This window comes from Myxocyprinus asiaticus, chromosome 35, assembly GCF_019703515.2.
Source record: "Myxocyprinus asiaticus isolate MX2 ecotype Aquarium Trade chromosome 35, UBuf_Myxa_2, whole genome shotgun sequence".
Classification (NCBI taxonomy): domain Eukaryota; kingdom Metazoa; phylum Chordata; class Actinopteri; order Cypriniformes; family Catostomidae; genus Myxocyprinus; species Myxocyprinus asiaticus.
In genome coordinates this window covers 31,297,762-31,321,563 of record NC_059378.1, presented here as the reverse complement: position 1 = coordinate 31,321,563, position 23,802 = coordinate 31,297,762, and the positions used below count along the sequence as shown (strand labels likewise).

Genomic DNA, 23,802 nt, shown 5'->3' with positions numbered 1-23,802 from the left:
GATGTTGGACGAGAAGGCCTGTCTCGCAGTCTTCGCTCTAATTCATCCCAAAGGTGCTCTATCGGGTTGAGGTCAGGTCTCTGTGCAGGCCAGTCAATTTCTTCCACACCAAACTCGCTCATCCATGTCTTTATGGACCTTGCTTTGTGCACTGGTGTGCAGTCATGTTGGAACAGGAAGGGGCCATCCCCAAACTGTTCCCACAATGTTGGGAGCATGGAATTGTCCAAAATCTCTTGGTATGCTGAAGCATTCAGATTTCCTTTCACTGGAACTAAGGGGCCAAGCCCAGCTCCTGAAAAACAACCCCACACCATAATCCCCCCTCCACCAAACTTCACAGTTGGCACAATGCAGTCAGACAAGTACCGTTCTCCTGGCAATCGCCAAACTCAGACTCGTCCGTCAGATTGCCAGATGGAGAAGCGTGATTCGTCACTCCAGAGAACGCATCTCCACTGCTCTAGAGTCCAGTGGCGGCGTGCTTTACACCACTGCATCCGACGCTTTGCATTGCACTTGGTGATGTATGGCTTGGATGCAGCTGCTCGGCCATGGAAACCCATTCCATGAAGCTCTCTACACACTGTTTTTGAGCTAATCTGAAGGCCACATGAACTTTGGAGGTCTGTAGCATTTGACTCTGCAGAAAGTTGGCAACCTCTGCGCATTATGCGCCTCAGCATCCGCTGACCCCGCTCTGTCATTTTAGGTGGCCTACCACTTCGTGGCTGAGTTGCTGTCTTTCCCAATCGCTTCCACTTTGTTATAATACCACTGACAGTTGACTGTGGAATATTTAGTAGCGAGGAAATTTCACGACTGGACTTGTTGCACAGGTGGCATCCTATCACAGTACCACGCTGGAATTCACTGAGCTCCTGAGAGCGGCCCATTCTTTCACAAATGTTTGTAGAAGCAGTCTGCATGCCTAGGTGCTTCATTTTATACACCTGTGGCCATGGAAGTGATTGGAACACCTGAATTCAATTATTTGGATGGGTGAGCGAATACTTTTGGCAATATAGTGTATGAGTAGCCTTTGTCACCTGAGCGGAACTTGAGAAACGTTCATATATTTATACGAATAGTCACTGATATGAAGTCAGCAATAGATCAGCAGCAGATTTAAATATGGGCAGCGCTTTATATTTAATAATCTTAAGCATTATATAATCAAATAATGTTTATGTCAATAAACTTTATTATAAATGGATATCTATGGTTTAGAGTAAAGAAATATGTAGGGTCTTTTTGAACTATCGGCAAAATAAGTTTTAACTTGTTTCAATATACCCGTGTGATTATGTTGAACATATAACAGGTTGATGAATACAATTCCTCACATGATACACACACTTCTAAAGCCTGAGAAATGTAGCATTTATGACTTGAATTATTGGTTCACATACTAAATAAATAATATTTTACTTCATATCATGTTCAAACTTAATCACAGCCGATTTAGAATGCACAAGTGACTGCATTCAAAATAATTGCAAAATCATAAGTTTAAAAGCATTACATTATTTTTATCCGCATTTCCTTTCACAAACAGCCGGGTTCCTGTTTGTCCCATTACATTTTTATTGGTGGTCTTGTTCATATGCTGTAAAATTATCGTTATATCTTTATTTGCCTCATCTCTGTCACAGCGGTTGCACTTCGGAAATTCAAAGCAGCCGACTGCGATCAAAGTTTGTGTGATTACTTCGTGTCAAGTTAAAATCTAATAACAGCAGCTGCGGGTCTTAATAGAGAAGACCAGATATATAATGACGGTGATCCGTGAAAAATCATAAATTATGGTAAAATCCTGAGTTTGTCCTGATCCATTGAGCCTGATGGGATTTTAAAGTAGCTCAAATCTCCAGTAATCATTTGGAAACAGGGTGTTTTAACCCTACAAACAGCACTTTAAGGGCTTTTTCATCCCAATTAAAAGAAGAAGAAGAAAAAAAAAAGAAGAAAAAAAAAAAGAGGAGGTGCCGCAGTAGAGCATTTGTTTCTAAACAATAAATTAACTTAATTTGCATAGTTTATTGCCATTGCTGATCAGTATCGCTTGCTGTGGCTTTCGGTGAGATTTTTGTTTTCATTAAAAAAAAAATTAATTACAGTTTTATAATTATTTAGTTTTATAATGAAATAAATGAATATGGTGGCACAATTATATTTGTGTCTACAAAAATAATTTCAAACATTTAAGTGTATGCTTTCAGATCAAAAGATTTGTAAAATCACGAGAAACATTTCAGTCAAGTTTTAAAATTTTTGACCGGTAGTGTGTGTGTGTGTGTGTGTGTGTGTGTGATATATATATATATATATATATATATATATATATATATATATATATATATATGCATGTATGTATGTATATATATGTACTTTGTGTAAAAGCAAATAACTTGCCTTTTACTCTTGTAGGAGTTAACAAAACATACCCCCCCCCAATGTTGGATGGTCCACAGGTCACACAGTGAGGGAAGTACCACCACAAAGAATGTCTCCTCTTTTTTGGTTAAATTGTTAAATTTAAATTCAGTTGCATACTGTATACTTCTGTATACTTTAGTTGTACTAAATAATATTATTTAGGTACTAAATAATATTTTTTGTAAACCTTTAAAAACATATACAATGGATGAATAGTTTCAACTTTAGATTGAGTACTGCAAAAATGTAAACAAACAATTAAAAAAATATTAATACATTATTTGTAAAGATGTGTATATAGTAAAATCATACAACAAACAGCAAATATCTGGCCTTTACAGACCATGGTTACTAATTAGCTGGACATTAATTAATTATTTGTAAACATGAATAGTGTGTGAAGTGGGCAAAAATTCTAATAATGTCTGAAAACATTAAATGAAAAAAAAAATGCATGAGCTCATTTATGAATCATTTATATATATATATATATATATATATATATATATATATATATATATATATATAAAGTTTGACATTTTTAAGCATTCAGATGCACATAAACAAATTATCTGTTAATCATTACATAACGTGTTGTGCAAGGACATATAGGAATTAAAGTTTAATAACATTTGTATGTATTTGAATTTACATTACATAATGCTTAACAGATCATAAGTTAATGTTAGTTAAAATTATTAATAAACAAACAAGCACATTATCTAATAATTCTAACTACTTAAATATACATGAACTAATGGTCTGTTTAGCTTTATATAATGTTAGTTAATTATTTATTAATGGAATGGAAGTTATTATGAAGTGTTACCAAATAATTTTTATTTTATTACATTTACATTTTCTTAAAAATAATCAAAAATGTGAATAAAATGTTTAATTAAAAGAAATGAATAATTTCTTAGTGGACTGGAATGGCAATGTTTGTATTGAGAGCTAGCTATTCCAGCTTAAAATGTTAAAACAAAAAAAGTAAAATCATCGGTTTATCATTATCAGCCCAGAAATTCCATATTAGTGCATCTCAAGCAGCAGAAAAAGTGAGAACACATAACAGTGATGAAAGCATATTCAAACCTTGAGACGTTCTTGTTTGTTGCTCTCAGGGCCGTTCCACTGGATAATGGTCTTACCAAGATCCAACAGAAACACACTCCCTGTATCAAAGCTGCCCCAACTCATCTCCACCTGCACAACAGGCACAATATTTTATCAGATCTTTATAGCTTGTGTTGTGAATAATTTCATCTTTTTTTTTTCTCTCTCCCTAATTTGGAATGCCCAATTCCCAATCCGGGTCCGAGACTGTCAATCCAACATCTTATCACGTAGCTTGTTGAGTACATTATCGTGGAGAGTATAGTGCATTTGGAGGCTTCACGCTATTCTCCGTGGCATCCACGCACAACTCACCATGTGCCCCACCAAGAGCGAACCACGTTATAGCCACCACGAGGAGGTTACCCCATGTGACTCTAACCTCCCTAGCAACTGGGCCAATTTGGTTGCTTAGGAGACCTGGCTGGAGTCACTCGGTACGCCCTGGATTCAAACTCGCGACTCCAGTTGTGGTAATCAGCGTCTTTACTCATTGAGCTACCCTGCCCCCATAATTTCATCATTAATAATACATTTTAGAATGAGGTAGAAGGCAGATTATTTGTAGAATATCCAGTGTGCAGCAGATGACAGCTTTGCAGCTCTGTAGTGACTGATCCTTCTATTGTATTGTGCTTGCAGTAAACATATTAAAATACCAGAGACTACTTGGAAAATATAGACAACATATTTTTGTAATCGTCTGTTTATTTTAACATATCTCATCAGTCCAAATGTTATTTGTATAGTTTATAAGGCTAATATCATAATATGGTATGGTATGCAGAAGTCTCTGTTATGTGGGCACTGAGGTAGGCATGATGCAATAACTTCTACTTTAGTGACCATATTTAGAACGAGATATGCAGGTGAGAACCCCAGGCTTCCTAGGTGAATGGAACGCACACAATATGAGAGTATTAGAGCTTTAGCTCTTCATATTGCACACTGGAAAATGGACATAGATAATAATTATTTATGAAGTAAACTTATGGGAATCCATCAATATTTCTCTAAATGTGCAGACTTTTGGGCTAAACATTCTAGTGGATGTTGTTCACTAAAGCCTGCTAAAGACAAATTAAATAGATATGTGTGTCTTTATAACAGTTGCATTTTCATAACTCTCATTTGATGTTTTGATATGTTAACATAAATTAAGAAAATATTCTTGCCGTAATAGTATTTCAAAATATTCATATATATGCAGTACAAACAACAAAGTTGTTTTATAGTGCAGGGAGACCAACTCAATTACATTATTCACAAAGCTTAAAAGGAGTGGAAGTTCACTGCTCTTTTGGCATGGTTTTCATTTCTGTGGTTACAGAGACTTCTCTGATTGATGGAGCTCTCTTTCGGATTATGGGTAGTGTAGTTCTTAAATTGAAACCAAATTAATTAGTGGCTTCTACAGAGGCATATCATCATTTAACAACTTCAGAGCTCATGGCATGTCTGTTTTGAAACAGTTTCATTAATATTGCAGAGAGAGAGAGAGCAATAACAGGATTCAAAGAATTCAGTAAATAACACAGAAAATCTGTGGTCAATAGCAGAAGACTAAGAACACTTAACAACAAATTAACCATTCACTCACCTCAGTTCCAGTCACTTTTCTCTTTCCCTTCACATGCAGCAGTCTTGAAATATTATAAGTGTTTGTCTCAACATGGCTCATTCCTGATGAAACACCTCCTGATTTATAACTGACAGAACATAAATACATAGAAATACATATTTGTGTGTGATGTTTGCTTGTATTTCTAGTGTAAAAACTTATGTCTTTTGACAATAATTTTAACAACAACAATAATAAAAACAAATATATAAAAAAGTATTAAAGTAATGAGCTTGAAAGCTTAATAAGTCTCGTTTACAAAATGTATACATATATTTGTGCACAAAACCTGTGTGCAGTTGTCTTCTGTGTGCAGCAATCATGATTTGTCTATGAGTTGTTTTTTTCTCTTCAAATTTAATATACAATTTTGAGCCAACTCAAACCACACATACACAAAAATCAAAGACTCTTGTCAAATTACCTACTGTATTTTGGTTCAGAGGGTCAACAGTTGTGACCCCCTGAGAAATCTAATCCTGTCTGAATTGAATTATCTATGATTATGTATTTTTTTTCCCACAATCCTTCTCATTTATTTTGAATTCTGTAACTAAAGCTACATTTCTCATTGTGCTGCCTAGTGTACCTTCATTATGGATTCAGAAATTTTTTGACCAAGATTAATTAATTTATTTACAGTTCATCTCATACATTTCCATACCCCTTGTAAAATTTGCAATATTTTTGTATTTATTTTAATTTTTTTATAGAGATTAAGTTGGCCCAGCAGAGAGTGCACGGAGCAGAGTGTTCCAGAGAGCGATTTGTATTGCTGAAAAGCATTCATTTGAGTGTGCCCACTTGAAAAGTGTAATATATAAATAGACTGTGAAGCTGTGGGAAATAAAGCCCTTTTGAGTTGGATCTCGCCATCTCCCGCTTCCTCCATCGTCACAAAAAATAAGAACTTTGTTACACTGGTGCCAAAACCTGGGAAAAAGGGGGAAGGTACGCTGCTATGGAGTCATCTTCGCCACTAGAGGAAGTCTTCTGATCCCTCGCCAGCATCCACCAGGCCCAACACCAGGCCCTTATGGATCTGCAGGCGGAGCAGCAACAATGCTTCGAGGTACTACTTCGAGGCCAAGAGGAAGACCGACGGGTGTTGCGGAGCTTGGTGCCTCGGGGGGGGGCGCACGCCGTGAACCCGGCAGCAGCGACCCCCCATGTGCTGCTCGCGAAGATGGGGATGCAAGACGATCCTGAAACCTTTCTGGAGCTCTTTGACCGCACGGCCCAAGCCCTGAAATGGCCGTGGGCGCAATGGGCAGTCCACCTCTTACCGCTGCTGACGGGGGAGGTCCAACTCGCGGCCCAACAGCTCCCGGTTGACAACCTCCTGAGGTGCCCCGAGCTGAAGAAAGCCATCCTGCAGTGGGTCAGCCGTAGTCCAGAGGAGCATTGCCAGCATTTCCAATCCTTGACGCTGAGCGAAGTCGGCCGCCCGTTTGCCTTCACCAGCAGTGGGTGCTGGCTGAGGAGCCAATCTTGTGGTGCTGGAGCAGTTCATCTCCTGACTACCAAAAGGATCAGCGGAGTGGGTCCAGTGCCACCGCCCCGCGTCGCTGGATGAAGCAGTACAGTTGGCGGAGGACCATTTAGCGGCGTACCTGCAGGCCGGCGTGCCCCGCTCTCTCTCTCTCTGTGATCCCTCCCCCTCCCCTGCCCCTTCCCCTCTTTTCTTCCAACCTATCCCTTTCCCCTGGAAATGGTGGAACAAAATGGTGCCCCGGCCTCGGGGGTGTATTAACCCTCCTGTCTTTCTCTCCCCGGCTCTACCCATTCTTTCTCTCAGGTGGGGGAAGCTGCTGCCACCAGTCGGGCCGGTCTGTTGGAGTTGCGGGGAGCCGGGTCACATCCGCGAACTGTGCCCGGTGATGGAGGTGGGGATGTTGATCCAGGTCCCCGACACTCCACGGGCCACCCCCATCGAGCTGGGACATACCAAATACCCGTGAGTAAGCATAACATTGAGGCTGTGGTTAGTTCCCACCTCACCCATCCAATTATTTAGGGTACTAATTGGACAGCTTTTCATGAATTGTTAAAAGGGTTGTGTGTGGATGGGTCCTGTAATACAGTGGGATGATGTGGGGTGTGCAATGTGCTGACGGGGGAGGCAGAGCCAGGGCTGGGGGCATCTACGTCAGCTCCGCGTCAGGATGATGTAAGGGAGGGGGAAGCCTTGGCTTCCAGAGCACTTAAGGGAGCTTGGGATTTTCCTCTGCAGCAGACACAAGATAAGACTCTAAAGCACACATTTGACCAAGTGAAAGTTATTGATGGTCAATGCCTTCAGCCACACATTGTACTCACATATCCATATTTCTAAATTATAAACAATCGGTTGTATCGAGTGATGCAGGACGCTCAGACAAAAGAAGGCACAACCCAGTTGTTAGTACCAAGGAGCCGTCAGAAAATGTTGTTCCAGGTGGCTCATCATAGTCCGATGGCAGGTCACTTGGGACAGGGGAAAACACTAAGCCGTCTTATGGCCGTTTCTATTGGCCGGGCATTCGCGGGGATGTTAGCCGGTGGGGTGCGACATGCCTTGAATGTCAGCTGGTGAATCCGCCGGCCACTCCAAAAGCGCCATTGCACCCTCTTCCGTTGATCGAGGTTCCCTTTGATATAGTTGGCATGGACCTCGTCGGGCCATTAGAAAAGTCAGCATGCGGGCATCGCTTTGTGTTGGTTCTGGTGGACTATGCAACGCGATACCCGGAAGCAGTGCCTCTTTGCAACATCTCAGCACGTAGTGTTGTGGAGGCACTCTTCAGAATAATCTTCCAAGTGGGGATTCCGAAAAAAATCCTCAATGATCAGGGCACTAATTGTCACATACACTACGCGAGCTGTACGAATTATTAGGTATTAAATCAATTTGGACAATCGTGTACTATCCACAAATGTACGGCTTAGTCAAACTATTTAATAAAACCTTAAATAATATGATTCGTAAGTTCGTGCACAAAGATGCTCGGAATTGGGATAGGTGGCTCGAACCTCTGTTATTTGCAGTGCGAGAGATCCCGCAAGCCTCCACGGGGTTTTCCCCATTTGAATTATTATATGGGCATAAGCCCCGTGGCGTGTTAGACATCATGAAGGAAAATTGGGAAGCGGGACCTTCACAAAGCAAAAATGAAATTCAATACGTTCTTGACCTGAGAGCAAATCTCCACACACTTGGGCGTCTATCACAGGAGAATTTGCTACAGGCGCAAGAATGTCAGTCCCAGCTGTATAACAGGGGAGCTCGACTACAGTAGTTTGCACCGGGAGATAAAGTACTTGAATTGCTGCTCACATCGAGTTAAAAATTAGACTCGAAGTGGCAAGGGCCACTTGAGGTCACACAAAGTCGACTATGAGGTAGTGCGTATGGATAGGGGCGGGGCTCATCAAATTTACCACCTCAAACTCCTAAAACCATGGAGAGAGGCAGTTCCGTATCCTTGGCGATGGTAGTTCTACAGAGGGAGGATTTCAGTCCAGAGGTGAGCCTAAAAGCCCAATCAGTTCACTATGGTCCCGTGTGGAGACCACCTCTCACCATCACAATGTACGGTGGTTGCCAGATTGCAATAAAGTTTCTCTGACGTGTGCTCACCTCTCCCGTCCGCAATAAACTCATAGAACACTACATCAAGACAACCCCCGAGGTAGTGGTATGTAGCCGGCCCTACCGCTTACCCGAACACAAGAAACAGATAGTATGGGAAGAATTAAAGGCAATGCTCGATATGGGAGTAATACAAGAATCCCACAGTGATTGGGCCAGCCCGGTAGTTCTGGTACCTGAAAGCGATGCTCGGTACGGTTCTGTGTGGATTATAGAAAAGTCAAAGCAGTGTCGAAATTTTAAGTGTATCCAATGCCTCGTATTGACAAACTGCTTGATCGGTTGGGCTCGGCTCACTTTTACTCAACACTGGACTTAAAAAGGGTTACTGGCAGATCCCCTTAACGCCGATGTCCTGTGAGAAAATCTTCTCCACACCGTTTGTATTACACTAATTTGTGACCCTTTCATTTCAGTTTGTTTGGAGCCCCGGCTACGTTTCAGCGTCTTATGGACCGAGTCCTCAGACCGTACGCTGCGTATGCTTATGCTTATTTGGATGATATCATTATTTACAGTAATGATTGGCAGCGGCACATGCAGCATCCAGGGGTCGTTCTGAGGTTGCTGCGACAAGCGGGACTCATGGCAAACCCAAAGAAATCTGGGGTTCCACTTGGGGCATGGGCAGGTGCGACCCCAAATTGATAAAACCACAGTGATTGCATCCTGCCTGAGTCCTAAGACCAAAAAGAAGGTGAGACAGTTCTTGGGGCTGGCTGGCTATTATCAAAGGTTTGTGCCTAATTATTTGGACATCACCAGCCCGCTGACTGATCTCACTAAAAAGGGAGCTCCAGACCCGGTCCAGTGGACGGAGCCATGCCAACGGGCTTTCACACAGGTAAAAGCTGCACTTTGTGGCAGGCCGCTTCTGCATTCCCCTGATTTCTCTCTCCCTTTTGTTTTACAGACGGACACATCGGACAGGGGACTGGGTGCTGTTCTGTGCCATGTGGTGGAGGAGGAGGAGCGCCCGGTGCTGTACATTAGTCGAAAGCTCTCTATGAGAGAGACGAAGTTCAGCACCATAGAGGAGGAGTGTTTGGCCATCAAGTGGGCGGTCCTCACTCTACGCTACTATTTGTTGGGATGAGCGTTCACCTCTGTTTGGACCACGCCCCGCTCCAATGGCTCCACTGCATTAAGGATGCCAACTCCCGGATCAGCCGTTGGTATCTGGCACTCCAGCCATTTAAGTTCGAGGTGGTCCACAGACCAGGGGCACAGATGGCTGTCATGGACTTCCTCTCCAGAAAAGGGGGGGGAAGGGGGGAGTAGGCAGTCCGGACGGTTCCCCCAGCCTGAGGGGTGGTGGGGGTATGTGGAGGTGAGGGCGTGGTTAAGCGCCCATCTGGGGAGAAAGAAAGCGGTAAGGACATCCACCTGAGATGAATTGTTACTAATTACTGTTTCTATTTGCACAGTGAGATTCGGGGGCGATAAAAGATGGCCCAGTCCACAGAGAGTGGGGGAGAGAGAGCTGCATGGAGCAGAATGTTCCAGAGTGCGATTTGTATTGCTGAAAAGCATTCATTTGAGTGTGCCCACTGAAAAGTGGAATATATATATAGACTGTGAAGCTGTGGGAAATTAAGCCCTTTTGAGTTGGATCTTGCCGTCTCCCGCTTCCTCCATTGTCATGAAAACTAAGAACTTTGTTACAAGGCAATATTTGTACATAAGTGTATTATATTTATATATACAGTGTATATATACTGTATGTGTATATATACAGTACTGTGCAAAAGTCTTAGGCATAAGATGTTCACAAAAGCATTTGTCTTAAGATGGTTATTTATATTCCTGGACTCAAGATGGCGCCGAATATGGATGCTGCGTTGCGAGCTGCGACACAACATTGTAGTTTTTTGTTTGTTTTGTTTACAATTCTTATGTTTTTTGTCTTGGATGTTGTCTGCCTTATTGTCTATGACAGACAAACACTTTTGGACATTGGTTCAGCAATTACACACCGTAAACCGGACCTCAAATTCCTCAATGCCGACCCGCTGTTTACAAACAGGCCAGCGGAGCCCTTTGTCTGGGCTACCTGGCCACGGAAACGCAAAAGGAAAAGGGGAAACAGAGCCGGCGTTCTCATCAGAGTAAGACGTCGTGCAAATCGACCCCCACTACCCAGTATTCTACTGGCAAATGTTCAGTCTCTGGACAACAAGCTCTGCGAGCTGAGAATGCGGATCTCTTTCCAACGAGAGATGAGGGACTGCTGCATTATCTGCCTTACAGAAATTTGGATGTCTGCGGAGATTCCAGACTCAGCCATTGAACCCGTGGGGTTCTCCGTGCACCGAGCTGACAGATCGAAAGACCTCTCAGGTAAAAGCAGAGGTGGTTGTGTATGTTTTATGATCAACAAATCCTGGTGTGATCAGAGGAATGTACATTCTATCAAGTCTTTCTGCTCTCCTGATCTGGAATTTCTCATGCTTCTGTGTCAACCATTCTGGCTACCGAGGGAAATCACAGCGGCCTTTATCACTGCAGTGTACATCCCGCCACAAGCCGACACAGACCGGGCACTCAAGGAACTGTACAGGATTATAAGCAAGCAGGAAACCGCGGACCCTGAGGCCGTGTTCATTGTGACCGAGGACTTTAACAAAGCCAATCTCAAATCAGTCGCACCAAAATACCACCAACACATCAGTTTTAACACACGAGGGGACCGGGTTTTGGGCCAATGCTACTCTCCCTTCTGGGATGGCTACAAATCCCTCCCCCGCCCACCATTTGGCAAATCGGACCACTCTTCCGTTCTGCTTCTGCACACTTACAGGCAGAAACTGAAACAGGAAGCACCCACCCTCAGAACGATCCAGTGCTGGTCGGACCAATCAGACTCTATGCTACAAGACTGTTTTGATCACACGGACTGGGAGATGTTCTGGTCTGCCTCTGATGACGACATCGAGCTTTACACTGATAGCGTAACGTGTTTCATCAGAAAGTGCGTAGAGGACGTTGTTCCAACCAAAACAATACGGATCTACCCGAACCAGAAACCTTGGATTAATAGCAATGTTCGCACGGCATTTGATGCGTGGACCTCCGCTTTTAATACCGGGAATGCGGAGGAGCATAAACAAGCCAGTTATGCCCTCCAAAAAACTATCAGAACAGCAAAATGTCAGTACAGGAACAAGATTGAAGGACAGTTTAACACCACCAACTCTAGAAGCATGTGGCAGGGAATTAACATCATCACGGACTTTAAAGGGAATAAAAATTCTGTTGTGAACACCGCTGCCTCTCTCCCGGATGAGCTAAATACATTTTATGCTCATTTCAAGGGAAATAACACCACCCTCATGGAGAGAGCTCTCGCTGCCGAAGCTACAGGGGTTAGTTCACTCTCTGTCTCTGTAGCGGATGTAACCCGATCCTTCCGACGGGTGAATATCCGTAAAGCCGCGGGTCCAGACGGCATTCCGGGCCGTGTTATCAGAGCATGTGCGAACCAACTGGCTGGTGTTTTTAAGGACATTTTCAACCTTTCCCTCTCTTTGTTTGTAGTCCCCACATGCTTTAAAACATCCACCATTTTGCCTGTTCCAAAGCAATCAAAAATCACTTGCTTAAATGACTTGCTCTGACCCCCATCATCAGCAAATGCTTTGAGAGACTAATCAGAGATTACATCTGCTCTGTGCTGCCTCTCTCTCTTGACCCGTTGCAGTTTGCTTACCGCAACAACTGCTCCACTGATGATGCCATTGCATCTACAATACACACTGCTCTCTCCCACCTGGAAAAAATGAACACTTATGTGAGAATGCTGTTTGTAGACTACAGCTCAGCATTCAACACCATAGTGCCCACCAAGCTTGATAAGAAACTCCGGGCTCTGAGCTTAAACAGCTCACTGTGCAGTTGGATCCTGGACTTCCTGTCAAGCAGACGCCAGGTGGTTAGAATGGGCAGCAACATCTCATCACTGACCCTCAACACTGGAGCCCCAGAGGGCTGTGTTCTCAGCCCACTGCTGTATTCTCTGTACACACATGACTGTGTGGCAACACACAGCTCCAATGCCATCATTAAGTTTGCTGATGATACGATGGTGGTAGGTCTGATCACTGACAATGATGAAACAGCCTACAGGGAGGAGGTGCACACTCTGACACACTGGTGTCAGGAGCACAACCTCTCCCTCAACGTCAGTAAGACAAAGGAGCTTGTGGTGGACTTCAGGAGAAGAGAAAGAGAACACAGCCCCATCACCATCAATGGAGCACCAGTGGAGAGAGTCAGCAGCTTCAAGTTCCTGGGTGTCCACATCACTGAGGAACTCACATGGTCAGTCCACACTGAGGCCGTTGTGAAGAAGGGTCATCAGCGCCTCTTCTTCCTGAGACGGCTGAGGAAATTTGGAATGAACCACCACATCCTCACACGGTTCTACACCAGCACTGTAGAGAGCATCCTGACTGGCTGCATCTCTGCCTGGTACGGCAGTAGCCCCACCCACAACCACAAAGCCCTGCAAAGGGTGGTGCGAACTGCCAGACACATCATCAGAGGTGAAATTCCTACCCTCCAGGACATATATACCAGGCAGTGTGTGAAAAAAGCTCGGAGAATCATCAGAGACTCCAGCCACCCGAGCCATGGGCTGCTCTCACTGCTACCATCAGGCAGGCGGTATCGCAGCATCAGGTCCCGCACCAGCCAACATCATGACAGCTTCTTCCCCCAAGCAATCAGACTTTTGAACTCTTGATCTCTCAAGATCAAAATACATCAGCACTGCACTTTATTAATCTTATTATCTCACACCGGACTGTCATAAATTATATTCTCTCTTAACAATGCATTGGCAACTTACTATCAACCGACAGCCTGAATGTCAATACAGTACAAAACAACCTACTGTATATTTTATATATACTATATATACTATTTTTTATTTTTTTATTGTATAATGTGTATTCTATTTTGTGTGTATTGTATACTGTACATTTGTATATTGTGTTATGTGTAATTATGTGTATATTAGATTTTAAATTGTGTTGTGTAAATCTGAAGTTTATTGTAAATTGGTATATGTCTCATCACTGTCATGACTACTATGTTGCTCGGAACTGCACCCAAGAATTTCACACACTAATGCACTTGTGTGTATGGTTGTGTGACAATAAAAGTGATTTGATTTGATTTTGATTTATATCTGCTACTTTAGTGTGTCAATAGGAAATATAATTGTTAGACTCCCAAACATTACTTTTGCAAATAGAAAAGATTAGAATAGAAGAACAGGGAGCCCTGCAACAGATGTCATAGCCCCCACAAAGCCCCTTACTGAACATCGTGTCAGTCTGAGATTACATAAAGAGACAGAAGCAATTGAGACAGCCTAAATAGATAGAAGAACTGTGGCAAACTCTCCAAGAAGCTTGGAATATCCTATCTGACAACAACCAAGAAAAACTGTGTCCAGGTGCACCTAGCAGAATTGGTGCTGTTTTAAAGGCAAAGGTGGTCACACCGAATAATGATTTAGATTTTTTTAAGTTTACTGGACTTTGTATGACCTTAAGTGATAAATAAAAACTATTTATGTCATTATTTTTGAAGACATCCTCACTATGCAAATTTTTTCACAAGTGCCTAAAACTTTTGCACAGTACTGTATATACATACACTCCAGGACATTAACATTGTTTTTTTTAAACCATTATTGTGTAGCTTTGGCTGTATGCTTGGGATCACTGTCTTGCTGGAAAACAAATCTTCTCCCAAGTCTCAGTTCTCTTGCAGACTGCTTCAGGTTTTCCTCCAGGACTTCCATGTATTTTGCAGCATTCGTTTTATCCTTTACCTTTACAAGCCTTCCAGAGCCTGATGCAGAGAAGCATCCCCACAGCATGATGCTACCAACACCATGCTTCATGGTGGGGATGGTTTATTTTTGATTATGTGCTGTGTTTGGTTTGCACCAAACATAGCATCTGGTTTGATTCATTTTGGTCTCACCAGACCATAGAATCTTTTTCCAGCTGACTTCAGAGTCTTCCACATCCCTTCTGGAAACTCTAGCTGAGATTTAATATGGGTTTTTTCAGTCTCCCATAAAGCTGTGACTGATGAAGAACCCAGGCAACAGTTGTTGAATGCATAGTCTCTCCCATCTCAGCCAGTGAGGCTTTTAAGTCCTTCAGAGGAGTCATAGGTCTTTTGTTGGCCTCCCTCACTAGCCCCCTTCTTGCACGGCCATTACATTTTTGAGGATGGCCTGCTCTAAGCAGATTTACTGCTGTGCCATACTTTTTCCATTTCTTAATTACTGAATTTACAGTACTTCAAGGGATATTCAGGGACTTGGAAATTTTCTTGTATTCATCCCCTGATTTATGTTTATCAATAACCTTTTCACGGATACACTTGGAGTGTTCTTTTGTCTTCATGGTGTTGTTTTTCCCAAGATACTGTCTCACCAGTAGGTGGACCTTCCAGACACAGGTGTATTCGTACTAAAATCGCTTAAAACTCCTTGACTGTGCATAGGTGATTTCCATTTAATTAATTGAGTGAATTTTAAAACCAGGTGGTTGTACAGTGATGATTTAGGTGAGTTGCATTAAAGGAGGTGAATACTTATTCAATAAATTATTTTGTGTTTAATATTTGTTATCAATTTTGACTAAATGGTAGAAATGTGTTTTGACTTTAATATGAAATAGTATTTTTCTGTTGATCAGTGTCAAAAAAGCCAAATTGTTCACTATGATTCAATATTTAAAAACAATGAAATATAAAAACATACAAGGGAGTTGAATACTTTTTATAGGCACTGTATGCCCAATTACAACTACTGCACCACCTCATGGTATTTTGTTAGCAAGAGAAACCAAAACTTTGATAGATGGAGCTCACATGGTGCAGCAATGTGTCAATTACAATTTAGCATCCTTTATCACTGTTTTTGATCAGTCCTACTGTGGAAATTTCTCACAAATAAAAGGTGAAATATTATACCTCTAAAAAACATCTGAATAGCAAAATCTGCAAATCACATAGTTTATGGGGGGATATAGCCGGAGTATTTGGTTCTGTAAATTCTATTAGCAGTATTGCTAAAATGAGTCAATTAAGTGAAAACACTCAGTGGGTGGGGAAAACAGCTGGGAAAGGACTCGCTGAGGCTCTTCAAAGGGCTTTACACATTATTGCAGTGGGTCAGCACCTCAATAATGCAGCAAAAGAATTGACTAATGCTTTGTTACAGTCATCTCATGTTGAGACACACCGTGAAGCATGTTTATTTCTAGCCCAATATCTAAAGGATCAAATGGTGGAGGATATTCAGATTATACGTATGGGTCAAGTCCCTGACCGAATAGCAGAATCCTTGTCCCAAGTTTTAGGTGATCAACTTAATTTAACTTCTGTTAGACATGCTCCACTAGTTAAAATAGCTGTCTATGAAAATTTCTTGTCAGGGTCTGGAATATTATCTTTAGTAGTGGTATGGCCACAATATAGAAAGCGTAAAATAATGACAGACGATTCCAATCAATGGGTGTCAGACAAGGAGGATCAGTGATCAGATTAGAAAGGAATGGATATTGGGCTAGAGGTGAATCACCAATGGTTTCTACCACAGATTTTTGTGTGGACTAACAAGAGTGGGTAATTTGCTTGTGTTCTACAATGTTCAGTTTCTCTCTTAACGGATCTGCAGTTTGGGAGATAGTTCCTTTAGACCAAGAAACAGGTGCATGGCAGGTATCAGAAGCACAGTGGTGCATATTACATGATGGAATGAGCAAGAATATGATATAAGGAGGGAAGTTGTGTCCAGTTCCTCCAGATCCATTTTGTGTTGAAATCCTCTATCCTCTCCAATTAGGTGGAATTCATGTCCCACATGTGCAGCTGTTACAGTTAGAACCAGAATGGTGGAATGATGATTTTGTGGAAGAGAGAAATAATGAACTTTTCGAGATGGATAAAAGAGTTAAGGAAAGTGTTAAAGCAGCCCAAGATGAAGGAATTCAAGCAACGGGCCATGCAATTATGGCAAATGGAATAGCTAAAATGATGACTGAAATGAAATTGGCCCAAGGATTGAATCCAAGGAAATCTATCATGGTCAGAATGGATCATTTTGATTGTGGATGTTGTTTTTGTGTTTCTGTTAATGATACAACTTTTCATATGTGTGAAGGGAAGGAAAAGTAACAAACCTATCCAACTGATTATTTCCAAACATGCTGACAAGACAGAGGAAGGGCAGCATAGGATAAAATAGGAATTCCTCACATAACATACACTGGCTACAAAACACAACCTCACAAACAATTAACACCCGTCTACTGATTTACCCCTAAATCAGTACCCTGTCTACTATTGTTTTCCCTATGGATGTACTTAAATACACCCTGTATGGTTGGCATCCTCAGAGAAAGAGAAAGACCAAGCAAGATGGGGAGACCATCGGAAGACACCATTCTCTTTTTTCAAAATGGTTAATTTCTTACAGATTCTGCAAGTGCATGGAAAACCTACTGTTTGAGCACAACTGTAAATTATATTATAATTATATTACCATATTCTTATTATTTCAATGGGTTTGGTGAAGCACACCAGATTCCATGTTTGTAAAAACTACCAACACACTCTCACGGTGAAATCGTCAGGATTCGTACGACTTTTCTAAATTTGGCTAATTTGTATGATATCGTGCGACTGCACTCATTTGAATTCCTATGACTTTCACTACAGCCAATGATGTCGCTGGACATAATTTCCATCTAAAACACGACAATTACTTGCTTCTGTCACACACAGCAGCTTCCTATCATGTTTACACACTCTACTGATTGGTTAAGTTTAGATAAAGGGTTTGGGTAAGGGCATAATATTAATAAGTATGTCCTTAATGCCTCGTGTGCTCTTACTTCCACATTAGACATCCGGGAATTTGCACGTGATGAAGTCGTATGAGGTTATGGGAACAATATCGTGCGAGACCATACGAAATAGCCAACTCGTAAATTATGTATGACTTTTCATGAGATCGGGTTGAAACTATAAATATACCAATTCTGTCCCAATCTGCACACAGAATCACAGACATCCTGTGTTAATAATTGTAACTCGAACATTGTTTAGGAAACTAAAGTCCAAAAAAATCCAAATGCCAAAGAATAATAAATGTTCCAGCATTATGGGGCCTGTACCACAAAGTTAGTTGAACAAACTCAGAGCTACAAGACTGCTTTCGAGTTGGCAAAACCAAACCAATCCAAGCCAGTTTAAATTGTACCACGACGCCCAACATAAACCTTCTCTGTCAACTCAGACAGAGTTTATTTAGTTTATGATTAGTTCACGAATGCAAGCACATGAATGAGCAAACAGCCAATGGTGTAAAACATGGAGAGAGAGACACAGAGAGAGAGACACAGAGAGAGAGAGAGAGAGAGAGAGAGAGAGAGAGAGAGAAAGCGAGAGAAAGAGAGAGAGATTCAGAGAGATTCTCGAGATTCACTTCTCACTTCTGTTGAAGGCAGATCATTATGAAAATATGAAGAATTTCAGTACATTTACACAGCACAAGGAATCACTGTTCAACTACCTTTAAATGAAAGACTTCTACATAGCAAGAAGAAACGCTGCTGCTGCAAGAGCTGAAGAGGACTGGTGGAAAAAAATTCTGAATGTGATAAAAATATAAAAACAGCTGATATCAATCAATGCATACGCGAACCCATACAGAAATCCAATTTATAGCCATATATGACCACACACATATATGTACAGTGCATTCAAAAAGTATTCAGACCCCTTCATTTTTTCAATTATTTTTTATGTTGCAGCCTTATGCTAAAATGCTTTAAATAATTTTTTTTGTTCACATCAATCTACACTCCATACCCCATAATGACAAAGCAAAAACCAGATTTTTGATAACTTTGAAAATTTATTAAAAATAAAAAACTGAAATATCACATTGACATAAGTATTCAGACCCTTAACTCTAATGAACTAATTCTTATTTGAAGCACCTTTGGCAGCGATCAAAGTCTTCCTCAAGTCTTTTTGGGTATGATGCGACAAGCTTTGCACACCTGGATTTTGGGATTTTCAGGTCTCTCCAGAGATGTTCGATTGGGTTCAAGTCCGGGTTCTGGCTGGGCCACTCAAGGACATTCACAGAGTTGTCCCTAAGCCAGTCTTGCATTGTCTTGGCTGTGTGCTTAGGGTCATTGTCCTGTTGGAAGGCAAACCTTCGGCCCAGTCTGAGGTCCTAAGCACTCTGAACCAGGTTTTCATTAAGGATATCTCTGTATTTTGCTGTGTTCAACTTTCCTTCAACACTGACCAGTCCCCCAGTCCCTGCCACTGAAAAGCACCCCCACAGCATGATGATACCACCACCATGCTTCACTGTTGGAATGGTATTGTGCAAGTGATGAGCAGTGCCTGGTTTCCTCCAGACATGACTCTTGGAATTGAGGCCAAACAGTTCAATCTTCACTTCATCAGACCAGAGAATCTTGTTTCTCACTGTCTGAGAGTCCTTTAGGTGCTTTTTTATTTGTCTTGCACTAAGGAGAGGCTTCCGTCTGGCCACTCTGCCATAAAGCCCAAATCGGTGGAGTGTTGCAGTGATGGTTGTCCTTCTGCAAGTTTCTCCCATCACCACACATAATCTCTGGAGCTCATCCAGAGTGACCATCGGGTTCTTTGTCACCTCTTTTACCAAAGACCTTCTCCCCTGATTGCTCAGTTTGGCCGGGTGGCCAGCTCTAGGAAGAGTCCTGGTTGTTCCAGACTTCTTCTATTTAAGAATTATGGAGACCACTGTGCTCTTGGGAACCTTCAATGTAGCTGAAATTTTTTTGTAGCCTTCCCCAGATCTGTGCCTCAACACAATCCTGTCTCTGAGCTCTGAAGGCAGTTCCTTTGACCTCATGGCTTGGTTTTTGCTCTGATATGTATTTTCAGTTGTGAGACTTTATATAGGCAAGTGTGTGCCTTTCCAAATCATGTCCAATCAAAGTATAGAAACATCTCAAAGATGATCCAGAGAAATGTGATGCATCTGAGCTAAATGTCACATGTCATAGCAAAGGGTCTGAATACTGATATTTCAGTTTTTTATTTTTAATAAATTTGCAAAGTTGTCAAAAATCTGGTTTCTGCTTTCTCATTATTGGGTACGGAGTATAGATTGATATGGAAAAAAAATAACTTAAAGCATTTTTGCATAAGGCTGCAACAAAAAAAAAAAGTCATAAAATTGAAAGGGTCTGAATACTTTCTGAATGCACTGTATATATACAGTATATACACTCACTGAGCACTTTATTAGGAACACTATACTAATACTGGATAGGGCCTCCCTTTGCTATCAAAACAGCCTCAATCCTTCATGGCATGGATTCCACAAGATGTTGGAAACATTCCTTTGATTCATGGCCAGAATGATTGCATCAAACAATTTCTACATATTTGTCAGTTGCACATTCATGCTGCGAATCTACAATTCTACCACATCCCCAAGATGTTCTATTGGATTCAGATCTGGTGACTCTGGAGGCCACTGATCTCATTGTCATGTGAATTTAACCAGTTTGAGATGACTTTAGGTTTGTGATATGGTGCATTATCATGCTGTACGTAGCCGTTAGAAGATGGGTAAATTGTGACCATGAATGGATGCACATTGTCAGCAACAATACTCTAATAAGCTGTGGCATTCAATCGATGAATGATTGGTTATTAACGGGCCCAAAGTGTGCCCAGAAAACATTCCCCACACCATTATATCACCGCCACCAGCCTGGACTGTTGACACAAGGCAGTTTGGGTTAATGGATTCACGCAGTTGGTGCCAAATTCTGACCAATCTGTATGCCTCAGCAAAAATCAAGATTCATTATACCAGGCTACGTTTTTCCAGCCTTCAACTGTCCAGTTTTGGTGAGTCTGTGCCCACTGCAGCCTCAGCTTCCTGTTCTTGGCTGACAGAAGTGGAACCCAACGTGGTCTTCTGCTGTTGTAGCCCATCTGCCTCAAGGTTCAACATGTTGTGCATTCTGAGATGCTTTTCTTCTCACTACAACTGTACAGAGTGGTTATCTGAGTTACCGTAGCCTTTGTGTCAGCTCGAATCAGTCTGGCCATTCTCCGCTGACCTCTCTCATCAACAAGGCAGTTCCGTCCGTAGAAGTGTCGCTCACTGGATGTTTTTTTTGTTGTTGTTGTTTTTGGCACCATTCTGAGTACAATCTAGAGACTGTTGTGCGTGAAAATCCCAAGAGATAGCAGTTACAGAAATAAACAAACCAGCCCGTCTGACACCAACAATAATGCCACGGTCGAAATCACTGAGATCATATTTTTTCCCATTCTGATGGTTGATGTGAAAATTTAACTGAAGCTCCTGACCATATCTGCCTGATTTTATGCATTGCTCTGCTGCCACACAACTGGCTGATTAGATAATCGCATGAATAAGTAGGTGTAATAAATAAACATATATTTATTTTATGTGTTTTACATATATTGCATTTTTCAGGTTTCCTATTGGATATTTATATAGGTGTACAACAAGAACAAACAGGCTTTTACAGTGCCCTCCATAAGCAATGGGACAGTGTGACATTTTTCATAATTTTAGCTCTGTTCCACAACAATGGATTTGAAATTAAGCAATATATGATTAATATCATATTAAGATGGTATGCAATAAGAAGGCATATTTGCTTTTTCTAGTAACATGACAAGCAATTAAGATGCATTTGATGTACCGATGTGCTTTTAACAAGTAAATACTGTATGTTCATCTCTAGTCCATGAAAGACAGGGTTTGGATGACATTCATTAATTTCTAATATACTGTAGCCATATTGTGGCGCGATTAAGCTTTTAATATTTAAAAATCGATAATTAGTGGCAGGCATTGTATTTATCCATCTTGCTAGTTATTTTATGGATAGCCTAATATATTATATTAGGTTTTCATAGATATTTTATTTTTTTAATGGCTAGAGAAGGTTAATGAATGTAAAAAAAAATATAAAATAAACAAACCTAGTACTGAAAATCTATATTTAGACTAATTGTCATGAAGAGTCAATTTTGTGGATTTTAAAATTCTTTCTGCAATGTGCATTTTAAGAGATACAGGGTAGTGACTTGTTGATGTCACTTTGCTCACAGCTAATTGGTTCGGTATCTGTTCAGTAGCGACCCATTACCCAGAATAAAACCTGCTCCGGAGCAGGTCAACAATTTGGGTAAATTAAAAATAGCAATGAACACTGCTAAAAACCAACCCACCTTCATGGTACCAATAATCCAGGGTTGGTACAAACTAAATTAAAACTTACCTGGCTTGCCAACTAACCTGGCTTCGTGGTACAGGCCCACAAAGTGTCTGAATCCTTCAGAAAACACAACACAATTTAAGCAATAGACCACTAATGTTTCAGGTGCTTACATGATGCCCTGTTTGAAGTATCCACAGAAGAGGCTGGATTCATGGGACTGGACCTCACGGTGCTGCACAGGTGAAGAACCCAGGAATTCATCAAGTTGTATGGCATAGACAGCAGCTGCTCCCTGTTCATCCATTGTAGACATTGAACCAATCCAATAATGAATGTCATAGTATGCAGATCTGCCAGCTTTGCGTGTCTGTGTATGAAATGCAATGGAAGTAGATGAGATGAGGTGAAAGATGAAGCTGAAACTGAAATTTTTAATCAAACAATGACCCGTTTTCAGCTGGTATTAGCATCTGTTTTGGGTGAACTGATCACAAGTGTTCGGCATAAATACAGGTGTAAACAGGGTCCAAAATGTTTGATCACTGAAAGTAAATTCAGAGGTGGTAAGAAACACATGTGACCACATTGCATTTGTAGTGTAAATGCTTACGCATCCTGATGTGTTCTGAAAAACAGTGAAGGACCGCTTACTCACATGTCTATTGACAACTGCCCTAAAAAATAACTGCAATTTAAAAAAATATATTTAAAATAATATTTGCCTTTGCCATTAACAACCCCATAAAATCAACCATGAGTGTTTCCTTTTGCAGGCATCTACATTATGTGCTTGTGTACTCCTAAGTTTACAAAATTAACTCTTAACAGAAATACACATATCATTTAGTTTTTTTTTTTTTTTTTTTTAAATGGACCAAATATATTGATGACTCATGCTGCACTACACATATTTTTGTCCAATCAAATGCTCTCTAAAATGAGAATGTCCCTCCCCCTGTAACTGACCAGCAAATCAGTTCATGGCTTTGACAAAGCTCCAACCTATTGGCAATTTAAAAAAAGGGACGAGCCCTTCGATTTGCCCCACCCCAACTTCCAGTTTCAATAGGAAAAACATCAACGCAAAGCAGAAAACTGCACTCATCAAGTCATTTCATGGGGTCTTTAAAAGAAAATAATCATCCAATAGAAAAATTTGGAAAAGACAAACACATTCACACTTCACAGAACTTCTACAGTTTGCCTCATATCAACATGAAGCGACAAATTATATGAAGAAGACACATCTGAATTACAGTTAATTTGGGAGCTTCTGCTCGAGATATCATGATTACAGTGAGATTAAAATTTTAAAATATATATTTGGAAGCAATAGTGTGCTGACTTTGCATTTTTACTTTGCAGTTTATTGATAATAAACCACAAAGTATAAATGCAAAGACAGCCCACTACTGCAGTAACACACTGACATAGTGAGTGATGTATGCAGTCATGAAATCAGAGACCCTCCCCTCGAAATCCAAACACAAGTGGTTGCATTTGTACAACCAAGTGTAAGCAGCTATGCATCTCACCTGACCACTTGTGACTGGATCACCTATATGACCTGGTGAAATTATGACTAAGCACCATTATTAATCTAACAAGGGGGAAAAATGTCATTTTGGTTTATTCTTGTAATGTTGTCATTAAATATGTTTGTGTTATATGTTTGGAGGTTTCATTAA

At 41.1% G+C, this 23,802-nt stretch overlaps 1 protein-coding gene across 1 annotated transcript in view; it reads right to left on the bottom strand.

The window, feature by feature from the left end:
* avil (advillin) overlaps window positions 1-23,802 on the bottom strand; it is a 131,231-nt gene that overhangs the window by 84,809 nt on the left and 22,620 nt on the right. Inside the window, exons 4-6 of the mRNA XM_051672275.1 lie at window positions 22,285-22,481; window positions 5,156-5,264; window positions 3,535-3,645 (exon numbers count right to left, since the gene is read on the bottom strand). Coding sequence (XP_051528235.1) covers window positions 3,535-3,645; window positions 5,156-5,264; window positions 22,285-22,481 — 417 coding nt within the window. The remainder of the gene's footprint in view (window positions 1-3,534; window positions 3,646-5,155; window positions 5,265-22,284; window positions 22,482-23,802) is intronic.